The sequence below is a fragment of the Artemia franciscana genome, chromosome 3 (assembly GCF_032884065.1).
Source record: "Artemia franciscana chromosome 3, ASM3288406v1, whole genome shotgun sequence".
In the NCBI taxonomy this organism is placed as follows: Eukaryota; Metazoa; Arthropoda; class Branchiopoda; order Anostraca; family Artemiidae; genus Artemia; species Artemia franciscana.
The window spans coordinates 12,387,774-12,409,485 of record NC_088865.1 but is presented as its reverse complement, the minus strand read 5'-3'; the positions used below and the strand labels follow the sequence as shown (position 1 = coordinate 12,409,485).

Sequence of the window (21,712 nt, the reverse complement as noted above, 5' to 3'; positions counted from 1 at the left end):
TTAATATAAGCAAGTGCAGCACGCTACACTTTGGATCCTCAAACCCATGCGCCCAATACCATATGCATGAACAGCTGATCCCAGATTTGCCTCTTACTCAATTCAACTATCTGTCATGGCTTTTTCTGCAATTAGCCATGGCTTGATGCCCACAACTATGTGATTTTAATTTGAAATCAACAATTTCAATTCAAATTCAAAGTCCAGGTAACATTTCTTAGGTTTATATGTAGAAAAATTGCTTTTTTTTTTCAAAATGGATGTCTGAAATCAGGCACTGTTCAAGTGATGAGGTATTACTCTAAGTACAACATTATCAAAGAGATAATCTAGACCCAGGATTGCACAAAGCCTCCACTCATACTGGAGGACCCAGGTACTTTTTGATGTCTGGTTCTAAATGGGCTTAAATGCTTTGGTGTATACTTGAGAAGATATTTGATCCCTTTCTTGCACTGGTATCTGGTATCATTGCTTTTCCTGAGGTCAAAATAACTTCAATGATTTAAAGACCATGAAAATTGGAACTTGGAATGTTACAATGTTAAAAAATGACTATTGTATCAACATCTTGACTGACAAATTTAGATTAAACAAATTGGACTGTCAGGAGTTTCAGAAACCCATATCCCAGGGGTAGGAAGCATAAAATTAGGTGGTATAGAATTTGTTTACTCAAGCAGGAATGATGGGGTACATTAAAAGAGAGTAGGGCTCATGATGAATAAAGAAGCTGCTAAGTCTTGTTTAGGATGGGGAGGTATTAATAATAGAATACAAATTACTCATTTTATGACTAAAAGCACAGGTTATCAGTTATAGTAGCATAAGCCCCTGTAGAACCAATTGACAGAGATACCAGTGACTCAGATGAATTTTTCTTACAGTTACAGGAGCAAATAGAGTGGGTTCCAGGTAGAAATATGATGTTTTTACTAAGATATTTTAATGTCCAGGTCAGTAGAAATAGGGATAGATGGTATCCTATCCTAGATAAATATGGTGGAGGAAAAGAAAACAGCAATGGATACAGACTTTTGCAATTTTGTAGGTATAACAATCTAGTCATAACCAATACAATGTTTGGTCATAAAATAACCCATAAGCTGATGTGGTATTTATGTGATGGTAAGACAGCAAATCTTATTGATTATGTTATAGTGAACCAAAGACTAGCAGGATCAATACAAGATACTAGGATATATAGGAGTAGTGTTATTGATGTTAAAAGTAAAAATCACCATCTAGTAGTTTCTAGGGTTAATCTAAAGCTGAAATTTTGGAAGTGTACCTCCCAGGCAGGTACTTATGATATTAGTAGACTCTAGAATGAGAGCTAAAAGAAAAACTTTCCAGGAACAGTTGTCCCATACTAAACATGAGTTGTCCCAGTTAAAGATAGGAACAGACCCACAATCAGTGATAAGGATTGAGTTAAAGAGAGGTGGGCAAAAACATTTTGAGAATGTACTAAACCAAAACGTATGCATGTGCTAAAAAAAAAGTTGTAGGAAAAGATATAGAGGAATTTCAAAAATTTGTGACACCTTGGATGTGAAGGAAAATTTGTTTTGTGAGGAAGAATTAGCAACATTACTGAAAGGAATAAAAAATAATAAGGATCTAGGTGCTGATAGTTTTGTAAATGAGTTTCTTAAATATTATGGCTCTGAGGTTAGAAATAAGTTATTGAAGATGATAAATATGATTTTTTTTTAGACAAAAGTATATAACAATTTTAAGAAAACCTTAGTTTAATGACTGAATAAGAAAGGTGATAAGATTGAGGGTGGTAATTATTGAGGCATTAGTCTAGTCTCTGAAGGTAGCAAACTACTTAGTAATATGATGCTTACTAGACTGAGAGAGGTTGTAGACAAATTTTTAAGGGAAGAAAAGTGTGGTTTTAGAAAAGGTAGAGGATGTGTTGACTGAATTTTCACTCTTAGGTTATTAATTGAGAAGTGCTTGAGTTGTCAAACACCTTTTGTCCTCAGTTTTATAGATTATAACCAAGTGTTTGATTCTGTTGTAGGGTTGATATGGGTGGTACAATTGTATCAAATTCAGTACATTTTCCTCTGACCTGTATATCTTTAGAACTTTTCTTTAAGTAAAAAATTTGGTACAATTTTGCCAAGTTGGTAAAAATTCAGTACATTTACAAAAAAAAAATCAGCATTTTTTTTTATAGCTGGAAATAGGACTCTCACATTTCATTGTTGTAAAAATATAGAAGTTTTGTAACTTGTCTTTCTCCTCATGACTTTGAAGGGAATGAACAAACAGGAATACAAATGAAAGCTTAAAAATACTAAGAATTGTGTCCAGAAATGATCTCTCTGGTCTCAAAACAAACATAATTCAACAGTTATCCTAGAAGTGTAAAAAAAATGAAATTAATAAACTAAAAAACTCTAGAAATAAAAAATAGTAGCTTTCACAACCAGATAATATTGGCCAGCCCCATGTAGATCTTTGTTACATCAATGCTAATTAGGCCAACAAGTCATAAATTCTAACTTATAAATATATCAGCATAAATTTCATTGAACAGATTAATGGGTAAATTTATAGCAAACAGTATAATTGGCTTTTGTATAAAGTGAATATACCACTCAATGCCTTTTTTTATGCTCTGTTCAAATACAATAATTGCTTCTACCTTAAATTTGAGCACTTTTTAATCTAACCTAAACTAACCTTGTTATAAATAATTTTAGCACTGAGAAAATGTAGCATAATTTTTTTTATGGAAAAGATGGTGCAGAGAAAACATAATATTATTTTGCAGAAAATGAGTGATAAGTCATACTCTAATTGAAAATTTGTCATTTTGAAGAGCTCAAAAAGTGCTTAAATTTTAATTTGCAATTGAAGTGATTATTATATTCATAAAGAACATGAAAAAAGGCATCAAGAGGTATGTTCACTTTATTGGTAAGTCAGTTATATGAACTGTCATAATTTTTTGAAAATTTGTCATTTTTGAGAGCTACAAAATTGCTTAAATTTGAATTTCCAGTAAAAGCAATTATTATATTTGCAAAGAGCACAAAAAAGTCATCAAGTGGTATATTCACTTTATACAAAAGCCATTTATACTCTTTTGCTATAAATTTACTGATTAATGTTGCATAGCCATAGTTAAAAATTTTTCTCACAGGCCTATATTACACATGTCATTTTTCCAGTCTGTGGCACAAATTTTAGAATGCACCTCATTTAAAGGAGGCACAGCCATTAGCAGTGGCAAAACCTCAGGGGTGCAAGCTCTAAAGGAGACGCAACAGCAGTGTGCATTCCTGGGCATTGTAATCAGACGAGGTACATCAATTTTTTATTATTAGTAACACCATAGCCTCCTCTAAATGAGAATCCTTCTAAATTTAGTGCTATTGACTGCTTATTCCTGACCTGATCAACAATATGTACATAATTTGCTGAGAAAACCACTACTTATTTAAGGTTCAAAGTACGTGCAAAGACCCAATCAATAGACCAGGATATAGCCTAAAGTAAAGAGTGATTTTTACACCCTGCTTCCACTGGATAGTACTTGTGCAAATGGGTCGAATCTAGAAGTATCGAACAGGCTTAACCTTAGGATAGAACTAAATCCAGTTCCAAAAATTGTAGGGAGGTCTTTAGAATTAAAGGGGTTGTCTAAATAGGCCTTGTCTTTAGAATTTTAAATCTGACGCCAATATTTTGGAACCAACAACTGAAAAGGTACGTTCACACATAACCTCAAAGTCAGGAAGAGAAAGACAAGTCGCGAAACATCAGCATTTTTATAAAATGAAATGTGAAAGTCCTAATTCTGGCTATCGAAAAGAAAAAATCGCTGAATTTGTCCCAAATGCACTGAATTTTTACCTTATTGACAAAACTGTGCCAAATCTTCGACTTAAAGAAAAGTTGTAAAGCTGTACAGGTCCAAGGAAAATATACTGAATATGGTACAATTTTTTTTCAAACATATAGCACTGGTGATTCTTATATAAGAACCTAATGAGAAGAGTTGAAATGTCCCTGAATCTTCTCAACTGACAAAAACTCCTCATCAAACACATTACACATAAAGAGTTTTATCTTTTTTTGAATTTTCATATTTTCATCAACTTCGATAGAATTGTCTTGACATTTTGAATTTTTACGTGATCTGTCTTTTTTATCAGTAATTAGACAGCTAATGTGAACATCAGCTTTTTTTAACGCAATCATATGTCTTACCACATAGCTCACATTTAAACGGATGGCAGTTGGGATGCGCACGCTTCACATGGGCCACCATATTTTTCTTACAGTTGATTTTTTTTTTGCCGCGAAACGCATAACTGAAAGGATTACGGTTTGCTTATACAACATGTTGATCACGATAAGCAGACACTGCGAATGTTTCACTGTTAATATTACAACTGCATTTTTTTTTCTGATTTTCTTTTCTGTTGGATTTCTTTAATGGACCTTGTTATGGGTTCTAAAATTATCGCAGGAGCCAAAACGCCTGTAAAATTGCTTACATTCCAATGGTTTTGCACCCGTGTGAATAACGAATGGGCCATCAAGGACCCTTTACATCTTAAAAATTTTGTTACAATGTTAATAGCTATAAGGTTTTTGGTCTCTATGCAATTTTCTATGTTTTGTTAAACCATATCTGTTTGTAAAAGCTTGGTTGTATAATTTACATTCAAATGGTTTTCTTCCGAATAGACTATCATGCTCAGTCAACTGGTACTTTATGTAACCCTTTCTTTGACAGATTCCACACTCATATGTTTTCTTCCCGCTGGGTATTTTCAAATGATTTGAGGTAACCGGCTTTGTTCAAAATTTTGTGTCACAGACTTCATTGCTCAAAACAATTTTTCTAGACTTTGTTCACTCTCTTCTGTAGCATATTTATTCAAATTCTGATTCAGACTAGACATTGTGGAAATTTTTCACACTTTTTTGACAAGCAAGCCTTTTTTTCATTTACATGTTTCACGTTATTTTAAGGGTGTTGACTCCCAAAATATTAAAATACATGTGTTACTTAAGGTTTTTTGACCCTTAGCCTCCTTTCACAGGTGACGTAAGAGGGATTTATGTATGACGCCCGTCTTCTTGCAGATACCAAATAAATACTCGTGAATTAATTATTGGCTTAGCAACTGTATTTTCTGAGGCTTAAAAAGATCATGGAGTCTGCTTGTACATTTTAAATGTGCCATTAACTCAAAAGACCGGAAAAAGGCATTCCGTGCATTTATTGCATCTAAATTCATCTACATCTTTGAGAGTAACAAAAAGGACATTTCATCTTCATTATTTTCCTCAATTTGATTGTGTTATAATCGCATGTATTGTAGAAAATACTTACAGAGTTTGATTTTCAAATTTAGTAACTTCATTTTAAATTATGGTTGGTTAAACTTTCATAATTTGTCGGAACTTGATTACTTGTACTAACGTTATTTACACTTTCTTCCCTCTCCAATACGGAGGCAACTCCCACGACCTTTTGCAGTTTCAGACTTTCAATTAATTGAGAATGGTGAGAAAATAGAACTGTGCATTCCAAACACACAAATTTTCTCATACTATTTTGAGCATCTAAATGAATTTAAGTTTTCATCATCACGCAAGTTCTTGGTATCAGATTTAGCAGGCGATATTGCTCTGTATGCTCCCTGGTTGTAAATCTTCATTTCTGAAAATAAAAAGATGCTTTGAAGGCCTTCTTGTAAGACAAGAAACAACCGTTAACTAAAAAAAACAGTGTGTTAATTTTCTATGGGCATTTCTTTGAATTAACTTTTTTTAAAAATTCCACAAATTAAACAGCCCTTGTAAAATATAAGAAGGGCATAAGAAAAATAACTGGAATAGAAACTGAAATGAATGGTCACATTAAATTTACAGATGAATAATTATACAAATGAATAAATGAATTTTAAAATTAACAGAAATTAAGTGAATTGTCAACTTACACTTAAAACCAACAGAAACTAAAACACATTTTGTATTTCATTGAAAAAGATTCATAGTTTTAGTCAGCCGTGTTTTTACTTGTCATAAAATCAACAGAAGCATCAAAAAAGATATATGATAATATCCGGAATGAGTAGTGCTGTATCACCCTTCCCTCTCACATTTTTTGGATAGCTTAAGTGTCATTTGTTCAGTATGGTGTTTGTTTGCCAGACATGGGCAGAAAAAAACAGAAAACCAAAAATAAGAAATTCACAATGAGGGTTAAGTTTAATATAAAGAGCCAGTGATTTTATAAGAATGTTTAATTAAGAAATGATATTAAATCCTGGAAACCCCTAATTTGCATTTTTCAGTACTAAAATTAAAAAAAGGACATAATTTCCGGACCTTTTAACTACGTGGAACAAAATGGCTATCTCAAAATTTTGACCAGAGACTTTTATTGAAATTGGAATGGGATAAATGCCCTCCATTCCCTTTAGACTATTAAAAAGGGTACTTGCCCCTTAATTTCCAACCGAATGAGTCCTTTTTGAAGTTTCTATGACAACTCCTTCGATACGAAGTCCCTGGTCAAAGGAAACCAATAAATAAATAATACATTTTGCCAACATCGTTCTTTATTTAGGCAGTGCTATTGCGCTACCTTCATTTGTGTCGTGCTTTTCCTTATATTTTAGCAAGGGCTTTTTTCTTAAATTTTATCTAGATTTTACAAAAATCTTATTTGAACAGCTTCTTTTAACAATCTTTTATTTAAAAAATTGACTGTTTTAATTATACATTAATATTGACTGTTGCAGCCTTAAGAGACCAAAAAGGGTTCACTTCCTTGTTGTTGCTTGTGCCAATTATTGTCTTACTGTAAACAGAGAAGACTACAGAGTCAAATGTGACTGAAGGTAAGTATGTGGTTAGGACAAAGTCCTCTCCTTGCATTTTAGAAACTTTAAATTATGTAAATAGAAATAAGTTGACCTGAAATATCATCCGAAATCATTCTTACCAACCTGTTGCATCTACAGTAAATCTTTACTGATTATCCAATCAATTTTCTGATTGTATGTTTAAGGTTTTTATTTTACTTTGAACATGATACTTTTTTTCGTCGAATCATCAAATTATAAAGAACACACACACAAAAAAATAAATTGTTTTGATACTTTAAAAGCATACATTTTTTTGAAAAAGAAAACGTTTGTGACATTTTGGGACATATTCTGCTACTTTTTTCAAGCCTTTATAAAACTTTTACTCCCACAGATTGAAAATCTAACCGATTTGTTCCTTATATGGCTGAACCACGCCCCCTTACTGTGGACACCCTTGTTCATATGCATATCATAATTTGATTATTTATCAGTGGAACCCTTTCATTTTCTTTTAAAATAAATTTGTTTAAATTAATGTGAAAGTCACTTATAAACTGTGTTGAAGAAATGTTAAGCTCATCAGAAAAAAAATGTTTTTAGTTGGTCAGGTTTTTAGTTTAGTCAATGTCAGGTTTAACTATCATTATTAGGTTTTTACCGGAGTTTTTCTTGACCATTAAGCTTAATGATACAAGTCTAATTTTGAAAGGATATCCAAGGATAAGACAATATCGTAGGGGGTCCAAGGTCTAACATAAACTTTTTTAAACATTGAGGGTCCATAGTCTCCTAGACGTCATGATGCATAATTAATACTCATAGCATTAATAGAATTAATCTTCTATATATATAAAAATAAGTTGTCTGTGTGTGTGTGTATCTGTCGAGTGACGTCATGTTTGTGTGTCGACTGACGTCATGTTTGTCGACTGACTTCATTTTAAGGATTGAGCTGTATGCGTCATGAAGTTGTTTGTCAACTGACGTCATGTTTGTCAACTAATGAAATTACATACCAGGACACCGGGACACAAATGACGACCGGGACACTGGGAATATAAATGACGACCGGGAACCTCAAAGATAAATTACAGACTGGGACACCGGGACACAAATGACGACCGGGACACAGGGAATATAAATGACGACAGGGACACAGGGACACATCATTAGAATAATGAGGTATAGATCTGAATACGGATTGTTTTTCCCATGGACAATTATATGTTGCATGTTCAAGAGTCAGTAAACCTGACAATCTATTTATATGCATAGACAATGGGACAGCGAAGAATGTTGTATATTCGCATGTTTTACGTAGTTAAAAATATATATATATACACACATATATATATATATATATATATATATATATATATATATATATATATATATATATATATATATATATATATATATATATATATATATATCTATTCACAGGTGGACACAGGGACACAACTACAATGGCGCGTAACTAATATGGCGCGTAACGACTTACGCGCGCGGGGGGGCTTGGGGGGTGCGAAGCGCCTCCCCAACAGCTAGTACTGTATAATATTGATCACACCAGGGCATATCTTTTGGAAATTTTGTCAAAAGGTTAGAAACATTGCACTTTTCAAAACATTAGACCTCCTCTTTAATGGAAAGATCTGATGACTCTTGCCCGCCATTAAAGTTTGGTGTTAAATTCATTTAAATTATTTAATTTAAACACATATTTAGTTAAATTAAAGTTTGGCTGGATATAAAGATTGAAGTATCAAACGAACCAGGCCCTTCCAATAAGCTTTCAAGTCGTTATTTGTAATAAAACTAATTTAAATTTTTTTACGCAAAATAAGTTTTTCAAAGAAAAGTAAAGAGCTCCATTCGACCATGAATGAGCAAAAATAAATTAAAATAATCTTCTGAGCGTAAAACTACCACAAATTAGGCTACTATCAATAAATAAAAGAAACTGAAAACGAACAGAAATTACAATAAATAACCGAGTCAAACTCAAAATGAGCAAAAACTAACAAGAGTAGGGCTGATTACCCCTATGCCGTCTCTAGACCAGAACACAATTTGCGCTTTACTGAAAAAAAAACGACCATGGATTGTCAGTTTAATTCACATATAGTGACATTTCTTCCTTAACGTTTTGATACTTTTTCATTTACGAAAGTAAGAAAGGTGACAACATTTCAAACGCATTTTGTTTTCAGTAAAACGCAAATTGTGTTCTCGTCTTGAAAAGGTGTAGGGGTTAAAACCGTACTCATGTTAATTTCTCCATTGATTTGAGTTTGACTCGGCTATTTGCTGTAGTTCGTTTTGAGCTTCATTTATTTATTGATAGCGACAAGCGTGGTATTACGCTTGGAAGATTATTTGACTTTATTTTTGCTCGTTCTTGACTTAATGGACCTTTTTACTTTTCTCTGAAAAACTTGTCTTGTGGATAAAGTTTTTTTAATTAGTTTCTGTTCATTTTTTATTCACGTGGTCTTTCATAAAAAAAAAAAAAATCTTTTCAGTTTTCTTCAATAAGAATCCATAGTTTGGGTTGCTATTTGAATGCTGGAGAAACTTTTTCAATAATTTTTAATCCTGACAGTGTCTTTTAGTTTAATTTTACAGCTTCTAAAGCTGACCTGAAAAATAAAGCTGAATATCATTCCCAAAAGATTCTATTTATGCTCTTTGACAACCTGGACACACTTGCACTCTTTTTATTTATTTAAATTGTAAGGGCAGAAGTATTAATAGTACTACCCCCAAAAGCTTCAATTTAATACAACCAACCGTTCTCGATATATTGCTGAGGTATTTTATTGCCAACCATAAACACACTGCCTTTTGATTTATTTTAAAGCAATATTTAGTTTTAAAGCATAATGGGCCAGTATCATAATTGTTGGGGGTTGACACGCCTCATATCCTTAAAGGCAGAGTTGCTGAATCATTCTACTATGCTGAACAAAATGGCTGTCTCAACATTTTGACCGGATGTGTTTGGAAAATGAATGGGCTTGAGCGACAGGCTGCTTGCCCTCCAATCTTTTGTTACTCTTAAAAAGGGCACCAGAAACTCGCGCAGGATTTTCCCCTTCATAAATCTAGTAAAAACAGTTTAAACAAGTAAAAAAAAAGTGAAAACATTTGAAATTTATTTTGTTTTCAGTAAAGTGCAAATTATGTTCTGGTCTTGAGAAGGCATGAGTTTTGTCCCCCATTCGTTGCGTTACCTCCAGATATAAAAAAAACCTTTGTCCCCTTCATCACAGAAAAAATAAATAAAATAGCCAACTAGTTTCGCCTCCCCCGTTTTTTTTTCTCTTTCATGTGAGGTGCTTTAGGTCGTTGTTCGTTTGATTCGTTTGTTCCCACCGATTGTTTATATGTTCTCTTTTAAACCTTTTCAACGCTAATTTTATCTCACTCTTTTAGTTTTGTTTTACGACTTACCTTTTCAACTTTCTGACATATTGCCGTTTAATTTTTTCTTTTTTTTTGACAAATGAATGGCTTTGCCTTTCTGATTTAGTTGTTTTTGACATTGTTTAACCAGTTTTTTAGTTGTTGTGCTATTTTTATGATGTGTTTTTATTTTTATGGTTTTATGACTCTGGAATGCGAATTCCGGAATGTGTCCCTCGGGGCTTGTGATAGTTATTTTTTGAAATTAAATATCTTATCTTATCTAAGAACATTAATCCCTCACATAGTTGAAATTTTAAATTAATACCCCCCCCCCTTTTTTTTTCTCACTGCACTCTTATCTTATAGTTTGAGTGTTTATTTTGCAATTGCAAACTTTGTAATTCTTGCTAGCTACATTTTTGTTTAAATTTGTTTTCCCTGTTTTAACTTTACGAGTTTTTATCGTTTGACTTTTTATTGATTGCAATTTATGATGTTGTACTGACGCTGAAGTGCGAATTCGGCCCTTTTGGGCTAGTGATAGTCGCTTTGTTGAAATAAATATTATCTTATCTTATCTTATCTCCTACTCATGTTAATTTTTGCTTGTTTTGAGTTTGACTCGGTTTTTATTGTATGATTTAAATAAATAAAATACGTTTAAAATGTTTCAACTTTTCAAACTTTAATAAATTAAAAATTAGTGAAACTTTAAGGAATATATATCAGTATATGCGTACTAAACTGACAATCCAAAGCCATTTTTTTCAAATGCAAATTATGTTCTGGTATTGAGAGGGCATGGTGGTTATCAAAGACACAATTTCTATACCTTCCAACTGCACAAAATAAAATTTCTATCTCATAACTTTGATTAGATGTTTTGGGAATTGAGGAGCACGAGGGGGGATAAAAAAAGACACTAACCCTTTCAATTTCCAATAGAAAGAGCCTTTTTTTAAGTTTCTACGACATGAAATGGCCATTTTAAAATTTCTATTACACATTTTGGGATACGAGATTGGGGGTGGGGGGTATCCAGCCTCCGAAAGCTCTGAATCTTAAAAAGGGCACTAGAACTTCTGATTACCAATCCAACGAGCCCCTCGAAAATTTATACGATCACCTTTTCTATAAGTACCTTATATACCCCAAGGACTAACATTGCCCTGAGGGCTAGGAGAGGTGTCATCCTCAAATAAATAATTTCCAGTTCTTTTAATTACATTGAATAAAATGGCTATCTAAAATTTTGATTCGATGTGTTAGGGGAAATGGTGGGCGTGGGAGGTGGATTAGTTCCTGATAAATCACTTTCGACTATTAAAAAGGGCAATGACACTTTTAATTTCCAATCGAAAGAGCAATCGAAAAACGACAACAAATGACCACCACAAAATTTTTATCAGATGTATTTCGGGAAAATACCAGGTGCGTGTATGCATGTGAGGGGGGGGGGGGGGGGTACCCACGCTCCGGTCACTCTGAATCTTAAAAAAAGGCAGTAGAACTTCTGATTACCAATTCAATGAGCCCCCTCCAAGGTTTATACGATCACGCTTTCTATATATATCTTGTATACCCCAAGGGCATAACTTGCACCCCTTGCCCTAAGGACTGTGTGGGGATTGTCGTCCTTAAAGACATATTTTCTGGACCTTTAAACTAAGTTGAACAAAATGGCTACCTGAAAATTTTGACTGGATGTGCTTGGGGAAATGTTGGGAGTGGGACGGAGTTAGTTGCCCTTCAATAACTTTAGACTATAAAAAAGAGCACTAACCCATTCAGTCTCAAATCGAATGAGCTCTTTTCCAAGTTTTTTCGACAACAAATGGTCATTTCAAAAATTTTACCAGAAACATTTCGGGAAAATACGAGGTGTCGGGGCGGAGGGGGGGTATCGTCCATCCATCACTCTGAACCTTAAAAAGGGCACTAGAACATCTCATTTCCAATCAAATGTGTCCATTCCAGAATTTTTACTATCACACTTTCTATACATACCTTATATGCCCCCCAGGGCATAACTTATAGCCCTTGCCCTGAGGGCTCTGGGGGATTGTCATCTTCAAAGACATACTTTCCAGAACTTTAAACAAAATGGTTCTCTCGAAATTTTGACTGGATCTGTTTGGGGAGATGATGGGCGAGCGAGGGAGGTTAATTGCCCATCAATCACTTTTGACAATTTAAGAGGGGACAGCCCTTTCCATTTTCAATAGAATGAGCTCTTTTCGAAGTTTATACGACAACAAATGCCCATCTCAGAATTTCTATCAGATGCATTTCAGGGAAATACGAGGTGTGTGTGTGTGAGTGAGAGTGTGTGGGGCGGGGTATCCACCATCCGATCACTCCAAAACTCAAAAAGGGCCCTAAAACTTCTGATTAGCAATCCAATAATCTTCCTCCAAAGTTTATTCGATCACTCTTTCTAGAAAAACCTTAAATACCCCCTGGCTAAAACTTAAAACCCTTGCCCTGAGGGCTGTGGGGAGGAGGGGTTGTCATCTTCAAAGAAATAATTTCCAGATCTTTCAAATATGTTGAACAAAATGGCTATCTCAAAGTTTGATTAAATGTGTTTGGGGAAATGAGGGGCATGGGAGGGGGATTTAATGCCCTGAAATCGTTTTCGGCTATTAAAAAGGGCACTAGCCCTTTCAGTGTTGAAATCCTCGTAATCTACATCAGTCTGATAATGTTTCATTTGCAAAAAATCTAAGCAATTAGCTCAAATATTCACTAATGTCAGATAATGCCTTTATGAGTTAATTAGTGTGTACAGTTATTGTCAATTATGATTATAGAGTTACTTGTTCAATTAAATCTTCCACATCAGGTTTTGGCGGGAGATAACCTTTTAGTCACTTATTGGAATAATTAATTTCTCATTAATAAACTTAGGTAAAACTCAATTTTTGAAATAGGGTTATTATAGCACTTCCTTACACTTTTAATCTTTCGCCTCCAGTCTTTGTAGTTTCAATATACACATATTTTAATAAAAACTTGAAATTAAAACCAAGAAAAATAAATTCTAAATTTGACATCAATAGATTTGACAATGGCGATCCTTAGGCACAATAAAAATAACTCCTTATTGGGACTTCCTATGCAGAAAATCGTAATGGTTGGCAATTTCTAAAACTGATTCGTACTCCTGATCACACATATTGCATATAAACAATTTCTCTTTTTTCAATCCTAATGTGTCACTATTGCCAGATAAGGTACTAGCACTACGAATACCTTCAGACAAATGACATGCATCACTGCAGCCATCTGCATTACTAAGCTCTTTATGGTAAGTGCTTTGACTTTTTATGTTATCAAGCGACATGGCTTTTTTACCACAGATGCGGTTAATAATGTGAGTTTCAATTTTATTACTAGTGTCGAAAGTTTTACCACACAGCTTGCATTTGAAAGGGTTGTGAGAGGAATGCATACGCTGCACATGCAACACCAAATTTTTCTTGTAGTTGAATTTCTTGCTGCAGAACTCGCAGCCGAAAGGGTTCGGATTTTCATGTAAAGCCATGTGCAAGTTCCGATAATTAGCATAAGCAAACACTTCATTACATATGTCACAGCTATATTTCTTTCCACCAGAATGTGACCTCTTGTGAGCAACTAGTCTTTTTCTTGCGGTAAAAGTTTTGTCACATTGCTTGCATTTATATGGCTTTTTACCAGTGTGCATATTTACATGATCTTTAAAAGCTGGCTTATCTTTAAATGATTTGCTACAAAATTCACAGCTGTAAGGCTTTTCCTCACTATGAGATCTCATGTGTATTTTTAAATTAGTCCTTTGAGCAAAAGTACTGTTACATATCTTGCACTCATACGGTTTTTCTCCCGTATGGATCCTCATATGTGCGGCCAACTGGTACTTTGTGTAGCACTTTCTTTGACAGATTCCGCACTCTTGAGTTTTCCCCTCAGTGTGTCTTTTCATATGTTGTGAGTAAATCTGCTTTGTTTCAAATTTCTTGTGACAGATTTCACACTCAAACAGTTTTTCTAGAATCTGCTTACTTTCTTCTGCAGCATGCTTTTTCAAATGCTGATTCAGAAGAGACATACTATAGAAATTCTTTCCGCATTTGTCGCACGTAAAATTTTTATCGCCTGTATGTCTTTGTATATGCAGGTTAAGAGCATTGGCCCTAAAAAAACTTAAACCACATATGTTACATAAATATGTTCTACCCTTAACATGCCTTCCCAGGTGACGTAAGAGTGATCTACGGTTGACGTATGTCTTTTTGCAAATACCACACTCATTAAAATTACTTTCTTTAGCGATGTTATTAGTAACTGGTTCTGAATTACTTGTAGGTTCAGCGTCAGAGTTGTCTAAAGGTTGCATAGAACCAGCAATTTCTGTCTTCTTGTGCATTTTCAAATGGGTCACTAGCTCAAAAGGCCAGGAAAAAGATTCAGAGCACTTGTTACATTTTAATTCACTTCCATCTCTGTGCGTCATCAAATGACGACAAAGATGATACTTCTTTTCGAACTTTGTTTGACAAAAGGGACACTCATGCATTTCATCTTCTTTGTCATTCTCAGTTTGCTTGTGTTGTGTTCGCAAGTGTCGTAAAAAATACTTACGGTCTTTAAACGTTTTTCCACATGACTCACATTCGTATAGATCACTCTCTGTTTGCTTGTGTTGTGTTCGCAAGTGTCGTACAAAATACTTACGGTCTTTGAATGTTTTTCCACACAACCCGCATTCGTATAGATGAATTGCTTCAATTAGTGGAGAAGTGGATAACTTTTCGCGGAATTCTGAATTTTTCCCGACTGTAGTACGTTCGTTTGAATTATGATTGGTAGAATCTCCATGATATGAAGACATTAGATTACTTGCAGATTCATCATTTAGATTTTTGGACGGCTCGGTTACGGCAGCAATTCCTACTTTCTTGTGCAGTTTGAGATGTCTTATTAATTGAGAATGAGTAGAAAATAAATCCGAGCATTCCGAACATGCAAATTCCCGCAGACTATTGTCAACATCTAAATGAACTTGACCTTCATCATAAGGCACATTCTTGGTACCAGCTTCATCTAACGATATTACTTTATGAACTCCTTGGTTGTGAATTTGCAGGCCTGAAAAAAATAATTCAAGTTTTTCAGTTATAGACATAACAACAAACTGCACAAATGACTGAGACAAAAAACTCCACAATTTGAACAATAACATAGGCAATATGATAACAAACAAGTAGTTCGGCTATTTTGAAGCCGCTCTCGCAAAAAAAATTATGGTGATATGGTCGGCATAAAATACCGATTTTGACTATATCCTTTTGGTCCGTTTCTTTTGAAATAGCTTTTCATAAAAATCCACTCAGAAATTTCAAGGAAAAGTAAAGTCATATTAAAATTTAAGAGGAGCAGATATGAAGCCTTGCAATAATTAAAAAGGAAACCAAATAATTAAGAGGAAAACCAAAACCAAATACTATCAATAAATAGAGGAAACAAAATATAAACAGTGATTAAATGTATAACCCCGTCAAATGCAAACATTAAAGATAATGTTATAGATGAGTAATTGAATTCTAAAACCAACAAAATTATATTGATAACCAAGTCAAACTTAAAACGGAAAGAAATCACCGCAAACGTTAAGGACTATCACCCTATAAACCCCCCAAAAAGCAAAAGCATTATTGTAACTTTACTCAAAAAGACTTCTATTTTTCATTATAAAATAAACAGCCCTAAAAAAGAAAAAAAAGAAGAAAAAAAATGTGATACATCATGACTCCCTCTCATGCTCTAGAGTTTGAGTGTCACTTGTATTTTATTAAAACGATTTTGAGCAACGTAGTGTTTCTTGGTCAAAAATTGACAAAAGAAACCAAAAAATAAGAAAATTAACTGACTAGTTATCATCAAGATTAATGGAAAGAAGTGATAATTCGTTTTATTACGTAATGAAACTAATTCCTGGAAGACTCAGGGTAAAAATTGCAGAAGAAACTAAATTAAAATTTTATTTTGTTCCCATTTAAACCCAAATAACACTCCTACCCTTCTTCAACTACCAATAAGCAATGAATCACCTATACACAATTGATGCCAGTCCTTTAAATGAGTATCTGACTTCTTGAAGACTGAAATAACTTTCCTTGAAGTATTTGAAGATTTGATGCTTCTAATTTATGTTAGCAAATTATCAACACATTTGAATCAGATAAAGATAGTTCACGTGAGGGGTGGTGCTGTATTTGTCGTCAACATAAACGTTGTAGCTATCATTCGAATGCAGTTGTTCAAATTTTCGTCAGTCAACCACTGACAGGACTTATTTTTAACAAATTTCATACAAAAAAGTGATACATCGCATAGATATGTTAAGCTAGTTATTGCCTTTACTCGTAAACCAACCTCAAGCAAAATTGGACATTTGTTACTTGGGAAGAAAAGAAAAAAAATGTTCATAGTTTGAAGTGAGTCGTTTTAGTGGAAAGGCAAGGCAGTATCATGATTTCTTCGTTTTTTTTTTTTTGGGGGGGGGGGGGGGTACAAAATAAAAAAACAGTAAAAATTTTACAAGAGTGTTTGAACCTGGTTAAACCTACCCCTGGAAAGTTGATCTTTGTTGAAGTAAATCAGTGTTTTCCGATGACATCATGGCGCATTTGAATCAGTCGATCCCTCTCCAAATTCCCTGCAACTTTCAAATAAATATTCGTAGCCATTCCTAGATTGTTGTAGATAGGCCGTTTAGACTCCTTGGATGTGTATACTGCCTTTTTCATTTAATTCAACATAACCCTAAACGTTCCATAAAGGTTGCAACCGGATACCCGTAGCCATTTTGTATATCACAGATAGACCCGTTTTGACATCTTGGAAATCCAACATATTTTTGACTTGGTATTACATGCAAGTCAACATTCCTTGTTTCAAATTGATACCCACTTCTGTTCCTGAGATCCTGCAGGTTTACTCTTAAGAGAAACTTGATATACCGAGCATCTTCTGATTCAGTGTAACATCCCCTCTATTATGCAGATAGGTCTTTAGACAACTTGGATGCGAATAATGTATATTCCTATACTTAAAAAAATCCCCCTTATCAACTTTGAACTAAATACCCTATGCAGTTCCTGAGATACTGCAAATATTCTTTTTGATAAACTGGATGCACATATTGCCTTTTGATTAAGTTAAAAATTCCCAGAACCATGCACTGAAACTTTCAAAGCAAACACCCTAGATGGATTTGAGATATTCCATACGCCTATTTTTGACATCATGGGGGATAAACATCCCCCGCAGCCTGCTTTGAAAGTTTCAAGTTTATACCTTTAGCCGTTCCTGATATATTCCAGAAGTGCCCTTTTGACAATCTGGATGGACATAGTTTATTTTGATTTTGCTTAATATTCCCCTAAACGTTCCCTGAAACCTTAATCTTAATACATTTACCCTTTTCTGATACCCAGGATCAAACATACCCCCTTCTTAGTAATACGACCTATTTCTAAAATAACGGACAACTTGCGCACTTTAAACCCTGGCACAAAGGGCTGAGAGGATCATATCATCCCTTGACTCATATTTGACCTTCCAATAATTGTGAACATTACTGTTACCTAAAAACTTTGATCCATTGTCTTGAGGATCGAGGGTGACGGGTATCTAAAAAGGGTATGGAAAAGAAGGCATACCCTGCAATTACTTTCAACTCTTAAAATGAACATACTAAAGCATGCAATTTTCAATCAGATAAGGCACCTCTTTCCACACGAACTGACCTAAGAAAGAGAATAATGCCTTGCAACCATAAAAGCACTGCCTATGTCACTTTAAGCCATACTAAAATAAAAAAAAATCGACAGCAACACTCCTCAAAGACACTTGATTTCCAACAGCCCCCCCCCATATTTTTGGAAAGAGTGGTGTCGAAAAAATCACTTCTCAATGCCATACAACAGCATTCACTTTTCTGTAAATCTCTATATATGTATTTAAAAGAAAACAAAAAAAACCGTCGGGCCATAGAAAAAACAGAAACAAAACAGAACATAAATATAACAAAACGAACAACAAAAACACAAATAAATTAAAAAGAAAAAACGTACTTATACAGGAGCCTTCAAGAAATTATATATAAAGAGATATATCTTTTCGCAATGTATCAGCCCTTCATAAACATACTTAGCCAGATTCCTTAATGTCATTTTAACTTATGATCATACAATCCCTCGGACCCACCTTCCACCTTCTATCTGTCAGTACTAACGAAAAACACTCATTTCTCAGGTCCGCCAATTCCTTACAATTCCCCTCCAAAAAGAGAAAAATATCCTCGTCATTTTCCCCACACACCGGGCAAGGGACTGGGTTAACACTATAACCCCTAAATTTCCTCTTTCTTTCCCAAATATCAATCGAACCCTCCCCGTAAGTTCAAAATCCATTTTATTTCTTCCCCTTTCAACCCCAACTTAAAATAAACTTCTTCCCCCATATGTCCTTCACCGTACTATACAGACTCAGAAATCCCGAGGCCTCCTTCCGAGCCTGCCACTGCTGTATTCCTTACTTGTTTAACCTTTCTTTTACCTTATCAACCACTGTATCCGAATTTGACCCCTTACCTTCATTCTAAAAATATGATTATACTACTTCATCTAAACTTTCTTTATTTCCCGCGGCCACCCTACCTCTATCTTATCCTCCAACAAACTAAAGCACGCTTCTTTGGCTAGCCTATTTTTACTTCTTAAAATTTGTATCCAAAACTTCACCATTCTTATTAACCTATCTTTCCTTAACCTACTTAGTCCAAAATTCCCCCTTACTATGAGTGGATTTATGAAAACTAAGATGTAAATGGATTAATGAAAATCAAGATGTTCTTGTTTTAGTGACATACCTTCATCACTGATATCATCTATATCAGAATTGGAAGATTCAATGTAAACCGTATTTTCCTTTCTTTGTCTGAGATTTGGTTTTTCTTGAACATCTGGTGTTGATTCAACGATTGATAGATGCTCTTTTTTTGCTTTCTTTTCACTCTTTTTTGATAGAGAATTAACTTGGAAATCTGGAACTGAAAAAACATCATTCTAAGTTAAAGTTATGTAACCTTGCTTAAAACACGGTCTGTAAACTGACTTTGCAGAGTATATTAATAGTGTTATTCTTGTCTTTTCTTGCTGTTTCTAGTAAGCATGTCCCTTAATAACGAACTGAATTCAAGATCAGGATCGATCCTTTCTTCAAAATTGATTACTTCTCTAACGTTCGACGCAGATTTGTCAATAAGAAAGCCAAAGTTTAATAGTAACATGGTTTTTTTTTCTTTTTTTAATTTTGACGTCAAACTTTTTTAAATTTTGAAGTCACACTTTTATTTCAGAAATAGAAAATAAAAATAGCAGGAAATCAGTTTGAAAAGCTTGTACAGCCACAAATTTCTCCCGAACTACAGTCTACTATTACTGCTTTTTCATGTCTTTTATCAGATTTATGTTACAGACACAAAACTACTGTTTCAAGCTATCTTTTACAGCTATGAAAAAATAATGCACTAACTCATGAATCTGATCCACTGTAGAGAGATATAAACAGTATGATCATCTCCAATTTCAACCATTAAACAAAGTTGGACCGGGATGCTGCTAATCTGGAGAATGCATAAACCATGAGACATATAAGCGACATTAGATTTTTTCATGGGCAGGCACGCGTGTGACGTCGACATTCATCGCCTGGAGAACAGGAAAAGAAATAAGACGAATCGAGCGACTGGGGATAAGGAAGAATGTAATACGTTGATGAGGTAAAAAAGAAAAATAATGAGTATGGCTGTAATAATGCAAAAGGTAAAGATAATGTTGGTTTTGAGAATGGAAAGAAAAACAAAGAATGAATTTATAAGTATAATCAAGGCAAAAATAAGTTTTATTTGAACAATGCCATGACGTGATGACATTTGAACAGGAAATTTGGCGCTTCACACTGATATTTCAGTTTCATAGTTTTATCAGTTTTTCTCAAAGGGAAATTATGTGGTCAGCATGAATGTAAACTCGCAGCTAAATTAAATTTAGTCGCTTCCTTTTTTTCACATATGTTTATTGATATTGGTTTGATCTCTACTGTCTGTGGTACTGAGAAGCTCATTAATGAGATAAGCAAATATAAATTATTAGAAATTTTGCCCCTTTGCTGAAAAAGGAGATGAGGGGCCACACACCCTCCCTTTGGCTCCAAAAATGCCCTGGAACAAACAAAGTCTGATTAGCAAATGTCAATTAACTTGGTAACTAGAATGATTGAATAATTTTAAATAGTCTTAGCATAATTCTGAAACATTCCAAGCTTTCTACAAAACTTGCACATAACCTGGAACTGGAAAAATAATGAAAAAAATCACTTTGATAAAAAATACTTTCTGATACAAAGTTTTACGTAATTTACAAGTTCGTGGCAGAATATTTAAAACAATAATAACAACAAGCGTTACCTATGTTCTTCTTATAGTACAAATACAATTCTTTTGATGTCCTTTAACTTTCTGAAAACTCACTAAGAATTTCACGACAAACAGCCCTTAACACACGTTTGGTATTTTCTTGGACAGGGGTATTCTACCAGTTATGACACATAAAACAAAGGTTCTACGTCAAATTTCTAAGGACATTTTAATGGCCCCAAAAAAGAGTATAAAAGAGGAAAATCCAGAAAATATTTTTCCTTGCCAGGGAGAAAATTTTTTGACGCTCTATGGCGCAATATTACTAGGCCTATCTAAAACCACATATTTTTGTGAAACATAATAGATAACCTGTTCTAAAACTATTAGGCTGTCCCTTTGTGGTAAAACGTTTTGTGACAAATTTCAAATTGTCCCACTACTTCGTGGATCCCTCTTCCACTATTCATGTCTTTTTTCTTGTTGCAGCGTTTATCATAAGTTAACCCTTGAAATTATGTTATTTCCTAAATTTTTAATCCAAACAAGCCTTTTAAAAATCCTGGATGCGCCACTTAGTCAAGTCAGAAGTCATAGCTGTGAGATGGACTAGTAGCAAATCACTTCGACGACTCACCCACTTTGTTTCTGCTTTCGCAATTATAAATAATAGAGGTTCGCACCATTGTCCAAAGTTGATCGAGGAACTAAGAAATTTACAATAGTCGGCTTAAACAAAGGAAATGGGAAGAGCTTGTATACGTGCCGATACGCTGCAGTAGACAGACATTTTTTAGGATGATCGTACTGTTTATATTTCTCTACTGTGCTCTGATCGGCCAATCAAGCATTTTACGATTGAAAGTTGAACAGTGGTCAACTCGAGGAACTCGCGTAACTTTGATTTTACCACCAATTGTGACTATAATTTAGCCAAAGCACAGAATTTTTTATAATCCATTTTGTATAAAAACCA

General features: G+C 34.2%; 1 protein-coding gene across 1 annotated transcript in view; it reads right to left on the bottom strand.

The window, feature by feature from the left end:
* Positions 1-21,712, bottom strand: part of LOC136025463 (uncharacterized) — a 190,634-nt gene that overhangs the window by 107,486 nt on the left and 61,436 nt on the right. The window contains exons 13-14 of the mRNA XM_065701494.1: positions 19,189-19,368; positions 13,374-15,401 (exon numbers count right to left, since the gene is read on the bottom strand). Of these exons, the coding sequence (XP_065557566.1) occupies positions 13,374-15,401; positions 19,189-19,368 (2,208 nt within the window). The remainder of the gene's footprint in view (positions 1-13,373; positions 15,402-19,188; positions 19,369-21,712) is intronic.